Consider the following 12,716-nt stretch of genomic DNA (forward strand, 5'->3'; position numbering starts at 1 on the left):
ATGTACCCACTTCTCTTCCGCATCTCCAACATAAACTAGATTAATTTGGGAACCAGTTATGAAGCTTCTTGGGCGTGACGTACCACCTCGTTATGAGCTTATAGTTCATCTCTTGTATTCTGGTACATCTAACTGGCCCAAAAGCAAACCTCAGTATCCTCTGGATCTGGTCGTTTGACAGTTCGCAATTCAAGTCTGTCTCCCACTTTCTCACCCACGGTAATTCTGGTTGTTTTTCTGGGTTCGTCAATAGACCATAAGTGATTGATAGGGTACGTTGTAAATTTCCTGGTTTCACACATACTTGCTCAAATTTTGTTAATGCTCTATCGAAGTATTGTTAAGTCTCATTACATTTGCACTACGATAGGATTATGTAAAAAGTATTTGGTGGAATTTTTGTCCTAAGTGTTGTCAAAGATAAAATTTTGTGTTATGCAGTATATAATGTGTGTATATATACAGTACTATATATACATGTATATGTGTTTTATCCAGTGGTAAAAGGATGTAGAACTCAACTTTTACGTAAGTTCTTGGGAACCTCTGTTCTTTTCCAGAGAGTGTAACATTTATTGGATAATACATATTTACACATACACATAAGCATGTCCAACTGGGTATACGCAAAATAATACAATAACGCAAAACACTATGGGGGTTATTTACTAAAGCTGGAGAGTGCAAAATCTGGTGCAACTTTGCATAAAAACCAGTCAGCTTGCAGGGTGTATTGCCACAGCTTAAAGTGATTGTAAAGGAAAAAATATTATTTAAAAAAAATAACAAACATGTCATACTTTCTTGCTCTGTACAGTGGTTTTGCACCGAGTATCCCTGATCCTTCTCTTCTCGGGTCCCCTGGGCCCCTCCCCCTTGCCAAGTGCCCCCATAGCAAGCTGCTTTCTGTGGGGGAACTTGTGCATGCTCACTCTAGAACTGGATCTTGCATCCATAAGACACAGACTCAGCCCCGCCCCTGCAGCTGCCTCACTGGCTGTGATTGACAGCAGGAGGAGCCAATGGTAGTCAGGAGGGGGAGACTAAGGAGAGCCTTGATTTTTGTGTACATCACTGGATCAAGATCAGGCTTAGGGGAGCTGGTCAGGTTTAGGGGGGCTGAGGGGGGGGGGGAGAGCTGCACACTGAGGGTTTTTTACCTTCATGCCTAGAATGCAGCCTTTATAACCACTTTAATTGAACAAGCTGAGATTAGACATTGATTGGCTATCATGCACAGCTGCACTAGATTCTGATTGCACCAGCCTTAGTAAATCCCACCGTAAGGCCCATTTCACACACGGAGTCCGTCAGGCGGACTCCATTTTTCTCAGCGGGGGATCGATCAGCCGACCCCCACTGAGCAGGAGGATGACAGCTGTGTCTCCGTGCTGTGAGCAGAGACACAGCTGTCAGGTCCCCATGCATCTCTATGGGGGAATCGGATGGGAACGGACTGTCTGACCGTTCTCATCCAATCCAATCCGCCAGACGGATGGAAAATAGGTTTTCCATCTGTCCGGTTTTGATGGATCGGATGTCAGCGGACATGTCTATGCTGACATCCGATGCCCCATAGAGATGCATGGGGCATCCGTTCAGATCCGCCAAAAAAACTGATAGGTGGATCTGAACGGTCCGTCTGTGTGAAAGGGGCCTAACAGTCTATTCTCTTCCTCTCATGCCATTAGCAATGACACAGACACCCCATACATCCAGCATATATTTACATCATATATGCACTTACAGTATATGTATTTAATGCATGTGCATGCATCTATATACCCATATACTGCATCTCAAGTAGCCGTTCATTTGATAATAGATGAATTAAAATAAACAGTTAAACACTTCCTCTATCTAGTGCTCTAATTCTTTTGAAGAAAGTTTTGTTTAGTGATTCAATTGTGTACATTCAGATTGAAAACGTAGGCCCAACTGGTCGGGGCCTTTATCTGAACAAAGACGTAGCTTTGGAATATATGATATATATATATATATATAAATATATGCACACACACAGTCTACTTATAATTTACAGACATCAAACAAATCCCCCATAACTTTATTATTAATGGTATAAAAGAATATAACAACACTGAGGCTGTAATATCTTGCAGATAGTATTTATCAGCACAGTGTGAAATATGCATGAGGATGTGATAACAGCAGGGGGCAATTAATCAAAGCCCCCTTCAAAAATTTTAGTAGATGTATTGTCTCCTAGTTGCCTGGAAGTGCTTTTATCTTTTTAATTGTTTGGCATTTCTTTATCACAGTATAACAACTGTGGTTACAAACAGTTTAATAACTCCTAACTCCCACACTTTGCAGTACACAATATAAATAATTCAAAAGATTGGTTGCACAGAAAGTATTGAAAAGTGTGTACCCCTTCCCCCGAAAGCCTTGGAATATGAAGTTCAATTCCCTTTGGGACCATAATGGTTCTGATATTCCTGTTTGGTCTTTTATTGTAATCAGTTCCCCAGTCACTAAGCATAGTTTCATATTTGTATCGCATTGCACTTTGTGAATATATGTGGCTTTAAACCTTTTTCTCCATGTTTAAAGATGCAATCTAAGAGCCGGTTCACACTAAGACGGTTCACACTGGGGCAAATCAAAGTCGCCCCGACTTTGAAGCCGCCCGTGCAGCACGACTTCATCGCGGCTTGCAAACGATTTCTCTAATAGAAGTCAATGCAAGTCGCTCCAACTTCGCCCCCAAGTAGTGCAGGAACCTTTTTCTAAGTCGGAGCAACTTGAGTCGCTCTGATTAGAAAGGTTCCATTGCACAGCATTGGGAGCTACTTGTCTGGCGACCAAGTCGCCTGACAAGTCGGAGTAGTGTGAACCGGCTCTTACCCTGTTAACTCTGTTTTGTGTGTGTGTGTGTTTGATTTTTTCCTTTACCCTAATTACTAAGTGCATAATTATTGGCCAGCTTGTTTGTAAATATTTGACGATATTGATTTTTCTTTTTTCATTTTTACCTTCATTATCCCCTGTCTGATACCTCAAGGACACGTATTGTGTTGGTGTGCGTTTCTTATGATTTCTTGCCTATCAGAGCATAGTACACCTTTTGTTCACTTATTGGCATAGCTGTGCTGTAGACACTTCAAGCCCCACTAATTTACCAGAGTCAATACTATAATTAGCTAGCCTTATTTGAAAAGAAGATTTTGGTTGAAAAATCAGGTAAAGCCATGGCCACATTTATCTAACTTTGTGAAAAATAGCACTAGAGAAAACACTGATTCATTTATAACATTGGAAAATGTATTCCTTATGATGATTTAGCAATATTTAGTAATATACCCCATATTCCCCCAGGTGTCATGTGTAGAGGTGTTGAAGCCTAAGGTTGTGTTTTGTTCTTTTCCTGAGGGTCTTGACATGACAGCACATCTAGAAACACTAGTTTGCTGTAAAATCTCTGCTTGGAAATGACTTTGCTGATGCAGGATTACCACTCTACTCTCACTTTTGCCATGGTGTGAGATATGAAGGTTAAGCCACAATCTAACCTTCATTTTATGGTTGTTCCTTATTCAGATGCATTCCCTCTAGACAGCTGTGTCAGTGGGTCATTTACCTAGAAAATGGTGCATGTTCCATGCCTCCAGCTGTGGTTGTTGAGCGTTATCACCTCCTGAACTTTACAGACACCGAGAAATAGGAAATTAATCTATACGGTACAGGGTAGCCTTCATGCCCATAGACAGAAGCTCAATCTTGGCAATGCTCCTGGCACTTAGTTGTCTGACACTAATTGTATTGCTTACCAATAAAACTTTATTTTGGAGGAAAAGGAAAAAAAACATTACAGCTTTTTGTAATATTTTTCAAATTGTGAGAGAATGTATACAGGGTCATATACATTAGCAATTTTTTTTTTTTTTTGCATTTTTAGGGGTGCTAAATAAGGCTTGCAAACTATTCAGCTACATTTTGCTGGCTGGCAAACAATAAGTTTTATTACTTTTCTCATAGTGAAATTGCCTTGTGGACCTCAAAGCCTTTTTCTGTTTTATCATGTAATTTACATGGAGGTTGTTTAACATTTCACAGAAATGATCTAATTCTAATGTATGCTTCTCTGTATTTAAAACATTGTCTATGCATTTCTGATTTTCTAGAGTACAAATTAATAGTCACTATTTTTACCCCTTTTTTCTTTATCTTTTAGAGCCATGTGAAGAAAGTTTAAATTCTTAGACACGGTGAATGCCAAAGGGAGCTCGGGTTGTATTTCTCTTTCCCTATTCCGTTGTAATGGAACAACAGAGACTAATGATTTGGACAGTAAATCCTGTCAGTCTCCAGCATCGAACAGCCTCTGCAATCTTTCTGGTTTTGGCCCTGTTGTCTCTGGAATTTCACGATGCTTCTCTTATTAACATATTCCATGCTGAGCAACGAGACTGGACTTTTAGTCATCTGACTGTGCATCGGAGTACGGGGGCAGTATACTTGGGTGCAGTAAATCGGATATATAAGCTATCAGGAAATTTGACCCTCTTGGTATCACATACTACAGGACCTGGAGAGGACAACAAATCATGCTACCCCCCTCAAAATGTGCAGCCATGTAGTGAACCTCGTACACTAACCAACAATGTGAACAAACTGCTGATTATTGATTATTCAGAGAACCGATTGTTGGCTTGTGGAAGTTTGTACCAAGGTGTATGTAAACTTCTCCGTCTTGATGATCTTTTCATTTTAGTAGAACCATCCCATAAGAAGGAGCACTACCTCTCTAGTGTCAATGAGACCGGAACAATGTATGGTGTGATTGTTCAGACTGAAGGACAGGATGGGAAACTGTTCATTGGAACCGCAGTGGATGGCAAACAAGATTATTTTCCAACACTTTCAAGTCGCAAGTTGCCCAGGGACCCAGAATCTTCTCATATGTTGGATTATGAACTGTACAGTGACTTTGTGTCATCCCTTATAAAGATTCCATCAGATACTCTTGCTTTGGTCTCCCACTTTGACATATTTTATATTTATGGTTTTGAGAGTGGCAACTATGTCTATTTTCTGACTGTGCAACCAGAAACTCCGGAAGGTATTTCAAGTAATTCTGCTAATGATTTATTCTACACCTCACGTATCGTAAGGTTATGTAAAAATGACCCAAAATTTCACTCCTATGTTTCTTTGCCAATTGGATGCACCAAGAATGGGGCAGAATATAGACTTCTGCAAGCAGCCTATCTAACCAAACCAGGGGCCACACTTGCTAAGTCTTTGAAAGTCTCAGTTCAGGATGATGTGCTTTTTGCTATTTTCTCTAAAGGTCAAAAGCAGTATCACAATCCACCCGATGACTCCACTCTCTGCGTTTTTCCCATCAAGACTATTAATGGACTTATTAAAGAGAGACTACAGTCTTGTTATCAGGGTGAAGGAAATCTGGAGTTAAATTGGCTTCTAGGAAAAGATGTGCAGTGCACAAAAGCTGTAAGTATTCTTTTTATTACAGAAAAATGTAGGTATTTGTGTCCTATTTTATTATTTTGCAATATCAACTGCCAGGTAAGGTTAGTTTATCACACCTGGCCAAGGGGGAAGGAATATTATGATTGAGGAATAACTAATTTCTATGAGTTTTGCTTCTAAAAGTATGTATTTCTGTGATGCAGTGTATGTTTAGTGATCTCCCTAAAAAATATGAGTATGTAATCAGAAACATTTCAGTCAGGCTGAAGCACTGGGAGCTATATCACATTTTGTACCATTAAGTGGCATTTTAAATTTCTTGTCACCACCATCTTACCATGGTAACAGCTGAGGCTGAGAGTACTGAGAGCCGATGTTAACCACCATGTAGATCAGGGTTTTCAAACTATGGCCCTCCAGTTGTTCAGAAACTACAACTCCCATCATGCCTAGTCATCTCTGTGAATGTCAGAGTTTTACAAAGCCTCATGGGATGTGTAGTTCTACAACAGCTGGAGGGCCGTAGTTTGAAGATCCCTGATGTAGAGTATTGCTCACACTGCACATGCTTTCTCCCACCATTCAGCCATGAGGAAGGAACTTCCTGATTCTAAGACAACTTGTTAGTTGTTCAGGCTCCAGCTTCTGAGCTACTGCCTGCCTACAGTGACTTGGTCACCTCTGTACGCTAGTAATGTTCTTGCAGGAGTTATAAATGCACTCTCGCACCTTCGACAAGTGAATCTAATTCTGACCCTACTGGACCTCCATCTCTTGAAGTGTGCCTGAGACTCCTATTACCATATCTTTTTCCATAAATTCTCTTTTAATGAGTGTTACTTTATAAAAATTTACAAAACAAGTTAGTGCAGCAGCACTTGTAAAAAAACTTGAAAGGAAAAAAGTTGTGCTCTACATTACCAAACAGACCATCGATGACATTTACAGTCTGAGGCAAGTCCACAGCAGTAATTCACAAACATGAGCTCAGGTCTATTTCACACATGATACAGAGAATATCAATTAATGTCATAAAGCCTCACAACCAGGGCAGCCATCAGAGATTTTGGGGCCTCTTACACTGGCGAACTCACTGAATTCATCCACTGAATATTCCACCAAGTTCTTCTGTACACCCATTTTTATTTTAACAATTCTACAACTTAATATACACTGCTCCAAAAAATTAAAGGAACTCTTTGAAAACACATCAGATCTCAATGGGGAAAAATCTCATGCTGGATATCTATATTTATATGGACTGGGTAATGTGTTAGGAATGAAAGGATGGCACAACATTTGATGGAAACAAAAATTAGCATCCTACAGAGGGCTAAATTCAAAGACACCCTGAAAATCAAAGTGAAAAAATGATACAGCAGGCTAGTCCATTTTGCTGAAATTTCATTGCAGGAACTCAAAATTGTACACAGTAGTGTGTATGGCCCCCACGTGCTTGTATGCATGCCTGACAATGTCAGGACATGCTCCTAATGAGACGACGGATGGTGTCCTAGGGTTTTTCCTCCCAGATCTGGACCAGGGAATCACTGAGCTCCTGAACAGACTGAGGTGCAACCTGGCACCGTCAGATGGACCGAAACACAATGTCCCAGAGGTGTTCTATTTGATTTGGGTCAGGCGAGCATGCGGGCCCTTCAATGGTATCAATTCCTTTATCCTCCAGGAACTGGCTGCATACTCTCGCCACATGAGGCCAGGCATTGTCATGCACCAGGAAGAGCCCAAAACTCACTGCACCAGCGTAGGGTCTTACAATGAGCCCAAGGATTTCATCCAGATACCTACTGACAGTCAGGGTGCCATTGCCTAGCCTGTAGAGGTCTGTGCATAACTCCATGGATATGCCTCCCCAGACCATCACTGACCCACCACCAAACTGGTCATGCTGAACGATGTTACAGACAGCATAATGTTCTCCACGGCTTCTCCAGACCTTTTCACATCTGTCACATGTCCTCAGGGTGAACCTGCTCTTATCTGTGAAAAGCACAGGGTGCCAGTGGCAAACCTGCCAATTCTTGTGTTTAATGGCAGATGCCAATCAAGCTCCATGGTGCTGGGCAGTGACCACAGGGTCCACTAGAGGACATTGGGCCCTCAGGCCACCCTCATGAAATCTGTTTCTGATTGTTTGGTCAGAGACATTCACACCAGTGGCTGCCTGGAGGTCATTTTATAGGGCTCTGGCAGTGCTCATCCTGTTCCTCCTTGCACAAAGAAGCAGATACCGGTCCTGCTGATGGGTTAAGGATCTTCTACGGCCCTGTCCTGCTCTCCTAGAGTAACTGCCTGTTTCCTGGAATCTCCTCCTTTGCTCTTGAGACTGTGCTTTAAGACACATCAAACCTTCTGGCAGTGGCACATATTGATGTGCCATCTTGGAGGGGTTGGACTGCCCATGCAACCTCTACAGGGTCCAGGTGTTGCCTCACGCTACCAGTAGTGACACTGACCGTAGCCAAATGCAAAACTAGTGAAAAACAGTCAGAAAAGATGAGTAGGGAAACAAAATGTCAAAGGCCTTCACTTGTAAAACCATTCCTGTTTTGGAGGTCGTCTTATTGTTGCCCATCTAGTGTACCTGTCATTACCTTCATTAACACAAAAGCAGCTAAAACTGATTAACAACCCCTTCTGCTACTTAACTGACCAGACTAATATCCCAGGAGTTTCATTGACTTAATGCTATACTCTGATTAAAAAGTGTTCCTTTAATTCTTTTGAGCAGTGTATATCAATAAAAAGTGTATTTCAAGTCTTCAGTGCTTTCAAAATTTAACAGTAAGGAATTATATTTTGGCAAAAAAATATGCATTCTTATCCCTCAATATTCTAACCTCATCATCCCCATCCCCCCTCTCCAATACCATCTTAATCCCTAACTTCTTTCTCTAGAATCATCCTCATCCTTTTCCACACTATAATCAAATCTTCCTCATCCTGGAAGTTTTAATACATATCCGACCTCATCCCTCTCCACATTGTAACTTCATCATCCTTATCCTTATCCTCAATGCACCTCCATAATTATCATTCTTGTCCCTCTCCACAGTCATCCTCATCCCCACATAATTTTTAAATTTCTATCCTCATCCTTTGCCACATTGTGACCTCATCATCCACTTCAATCTCCACAGTCATCCTCATGATCTTCATTCCTCTACATTTTTTCCCATCATCCTCATCCCTCTCCACAATGTAACTCCATCATCCACATTATTTTCCAAAACCATCTTCATCCCCAACTTCACTCTCCATCCTCATCTCCAACTTCCCTCTTCATAATCATCCCCATCCCTTTTCAGAATCATCCTCATTCTTCTCTGCTTTGTAACCCAGCCATCATCCTCGTCTTTGTATTCTCTATGTGCTCTTTCCTCAGTACTCTATGATGCACTACATGATCCATCTTTATCCCTCTTTCCATCATCATCCTCATCCCTTCAGCAGTCTCTATCCTTCCCTCTTTCCACAATCACCCATTATCCACATTTCCACTGTCCTTTTTACCATCATCTTCTTTATCCCTGTACCTCCTCTCTTTCCTTATGACAGAGGAGACTCTCTTGATGTCAGGGTGTATGCCTTTAGAGCAGTGTAATGTGGTGTATGATGTCCTGGCATATTAGTACAGTCAAAGTCAACAGCATACTTGCCTCCCTCCTGTTGCTCACTGGAGTTGTACACCAGAGAAGACGGGCTGGATGTGTTCGCTTCCAAGGCCGGCTACACCCCCTCCCCGTGTCCTGCCTAATCAAAATGTGAGCCTACCAGCAGGCTCTACTTCAGGGATTTTCTGAGGAGGAGTGTGTGCCCGATCAACTGCTAGGGGAGAAGGTGGGAGGAATCAGTGTCCCCAGCTTGTGTTGTTCTCTGACTGTGGCCTTGGTCTGTTCTTTTTTGGCTGCTGGCTCACCCTGGTGTCCTTACAGTTGCTAAAGCTACCTTATGCTGCTGGTTCCGGCCCTAGGCTCGGGCCCCTTGGGACACCCGGCCCCCCTCCATGTGTATGGGTTGTTCCTCCCTGATAGCGGCCGTGCTCACAATATCACAACAGCAAAGGATGTATTCCGCTCGCTGACAATAAATCTATGTCAGGGGGACTGTACCCAACAAAGAGGACAATGTGATTATTTAATAGGTTAAGCTGCATTATCAGGTGTAACGCTCCTGCGTTTTTGTAGTAGGCTGGATTTGCAGCTGCAGAATCTCCACTCAGTAGTCATGTAGAGATGTGTTGAATAACCAGATCCAACTCTCCAGACTCATCACTGTGGGCTTGTCAGCTTCAGCATACAGATATACACACTCAATAAGATGTTCCTGGAGTGATAGGATGTATATAACAGTATGAAGATGATGTGCTGAAAGGACAGGTGTGAACAGTGACAGAGATGGCAAGCACTTGATAGAAATGTTCAGGAGAGTATTAGATGGTATTAGGTAGAATGCAGATAGGTTAGTAATCGAGTATGGTAACAGGTGGTAAGGACAGCAGATGACAAATACAGGATAGACTAACCCAGTGCAAGGATAGATGGTAGTAGACTCAAGAGCTAGCAATCTATGTAACAGTGCAGATGATAAAATTAGTATGCATAGATAGTAACAGTCCTTATGTGCAGAGGTAGATAGTGTAAGTAAGGTTATGGAGGATTCCCCTGTGGGGTACTTATCACTAGTAAAGTTAGTAGTAGCAGGGTCCAGTAGTAAGGGAGTGATCCAGTAGCGAGATACAGGGATCGGTAGCGAGGTTCCGGTCTGTTTCCAAGTAAAAGGGAATAGCTGGAGGTTCCGGTAGCAAGGTAAGCTTGTAAGCATGTGGACACACGGCAGGTTGAATGAACGATGTGAGAGAGAACGCCGGCGGTTGAAACAGCCGCTCTGCGGCGCTCGGCGATGACGTCATCTGTCTTAAAGGTGTATGCGTACCACCTAATTAGAAAGGTGGGACGCATATTTGAAAGAAAAGTGGAAAATAAGGGTACCAGAGGTACCAGAATCTTACAGTACCCCCCCCTTAAGGCCGGCTCCGGAAGGCCTATAGCAATGGTTTCTCCGGGTATTTCGAGTGAAATCTTCGTATAAGCCTAGGTGCGTGAACATCAGTGGTATCCAACCAGGTGTCGTCTTGGGGTCCATAGTTCTTCCATCTTATGAGATACTGGAGTCTTCCTCTGTGGATACGAGAATCCAAAATCTCCTTAATCTCATATTCTTCTCCGCCTTCAACTTGTACTGGAGGTGGAGGCAAGATGGTAGGCCTTATTCCCTGATTAGGAACATGGGGTTTCAGTAGCGACACATGGAAGATGGGATGGATCTTGAGATCTGCTGGTAAGGTGAGCTGTACTGCACTTTTTCCAATAAGTTTCTTAATTGGGAAGGGTCCCAGAAATAAAGGTCCAAGCTTTTTGCTAGGGATCTTTAATCTTAAATTTCTTGTCGATAGCCAAACGAGGTCCCCAATAGCATACTGAGGAGAAGGTCTTCTACGTAGGTCGTAGTACTTCTTTTGTTGGCTATGGGCGTGTGAGATAGTGGTATTAAGTAAACCCAGAGTCCTTTATTTGGGTAAGATAGTCTGAGGCTACTGGGTTACTTGATGGTAGGATGCGTGGTGGAAGAAGTGTGGGATGAAACCCATAGTTCAAGTAGAACGGACTTTGCTTAGTAGTACTGTGGGTTGCGTTGTTATAAGCAAATTCCGCCAGAGGGAGAAGGTCCACCCAATCATCCTGTAGGTATGATGTGTAGCAACGCAGATATTGTTCTATACACTGGTTGACTCTTTCAGTCTGTCCGTTGGTCTGAGGGTGATAGGGAGAAGTGAGCTTTCGCTCAATCCGTAATATTTGACAAAGAGCTTGCCAAAATTTGGAGATGAACTGTGAACCACGGTCGGATAAAAGAGTCTTTGGTATTCCGTGTAACTTGAACACATGTTTCATCAGTAGTTCCGCTGTTTGTTTGGATGAAGGTAGTCTACGGATAGCGATGAAATGTGCCATCTTTGTCAGGTGGTCCACTGACACTAGAATGGTATTAAATCCTTTAGAAGGTGGTAGTTCTACTATAAAGTCTAAGGATACAACCTCCCATGGAACCTGGGGTATTGGTAGACTGCAGAGTAGACCAGATGGTTTTGTAGTGTCAATTTTGGACCTTGCACAGATGTCACATGAAGATACAAATTTTTGTACAGACGTCTTCATATCAGGCCACCAAAACTGCCTAGTAAGCAAATGAAGGGTTTTCGTCATACCCATATGTCCTGCCATGGGCACATCATGTGATAACTCCAAGATCTTGGTACGCATAGTAGGGGGTATGTAGAGTTTGTCGTTGTAGTAGAGGAAGCCTTCTGCATCAGTACTTAGTTGTGGTGGAGGTGAATCCAATCTTATACTGTGCAAAATCTCTTCCTTCAGGGAACGAACAACCCCAATAATACGTTCATAGGGTATTATAGGAATAGAAGGGATTTCAGCGCAGTTATCTTCGGTTAATCATGATAGCGCATCCGCTTTTTTATTTTTGTCTGCAGGTGTGTAGGTCACTAAGAAGTTAAATCTTAGGAAAAATAATGACCATCGTACCTGCCGGTGGGAGAGAGTTTTGTTAGTCTGGAGGTATTGAAGGTTTTTGTGATCTGTATATATTAATATTGGTAACCGGGTACCCTCAAGTAGATGTCGCTAATTCTCCAGTGCCAGTTTTATGGCAAGCAACTCCTTTTTCACCCACTGGGTAATTCACCTCTGGGCTGCTTAATGATTTTGAAAAGAAAGCAACTGGGTGGAGTGGTGAAGTATTTGTTGGTCGTTGGGAGAGAACTGCTCCTACTGCCATATTTGACGCATCTACCTCCAGAATATATTGGAGGGATGGGTCTGGATGGCGTAGTATGGGGGACAGAAGTAAAGCTTGATTTTAACAAGCAGAAAGCTCGATTTGCTTCTACTGACCATTTGAATGGTTTCTTTATACTTGTCAATTGTGTGAGAGGTCTCACAATGGCAGAAAAGTTCTTGATGAACTTCCTATAGAAGTTTGAAAATCCAAGGAATCGCTGTAATGCCTTACGAGTTGTTGGTATAGGCCAGTCCAGAATACAGGATATCTTGCTCATATCCATCTTAATTCCGGTTTTGGATATGATGTATCCCAGGAATAATATTTCTTCTTTATGAAATAGGCATTTTTTTAATTTCACGTATAGATTGTGTGCGAGT

At 42.2% G+C, this 12,716-nt stretch overlaps 1 protein-coding gene across 1 annotated transcript in view; it reads left to right on the forward strand.

Annotated features, from left to right (window-relative positions):
- Positions 1 to 12,716, forward strand: part of PLXNA2 (plexin A2) — a 539,737-nt gene that overhangs the window by 91,452 nt on the left and 435,569 nt on the right. Inside the window, exon 2 of the mRNA XM_082245705.1 lies at positions 4,196 to 5,478. Coding sequence (XP_082101831.1) covers positions 4,234 to 5,478 — 1,245 coding nt within the window. The 5' untranslated portion in view covers positions 4,196 to 4,233. The remainder of the gene's footprint in view (positions 1 to 4,195; positions 5,479 to 12,716) is intronic.

Source organism: Pelophylax lessonae (assembly GCF_965119305.1).
Source record: "Pelophylax lessonae genome assembly, chromosome: 2".
In the NCBI taxonomy this organism is placed as follows: domain Eukaryota; kingdom Metazoa; phylum Chordata; class Amphibia; order Anura; family Ranidae; genus Pelophylax; species Pelophylax lessonae.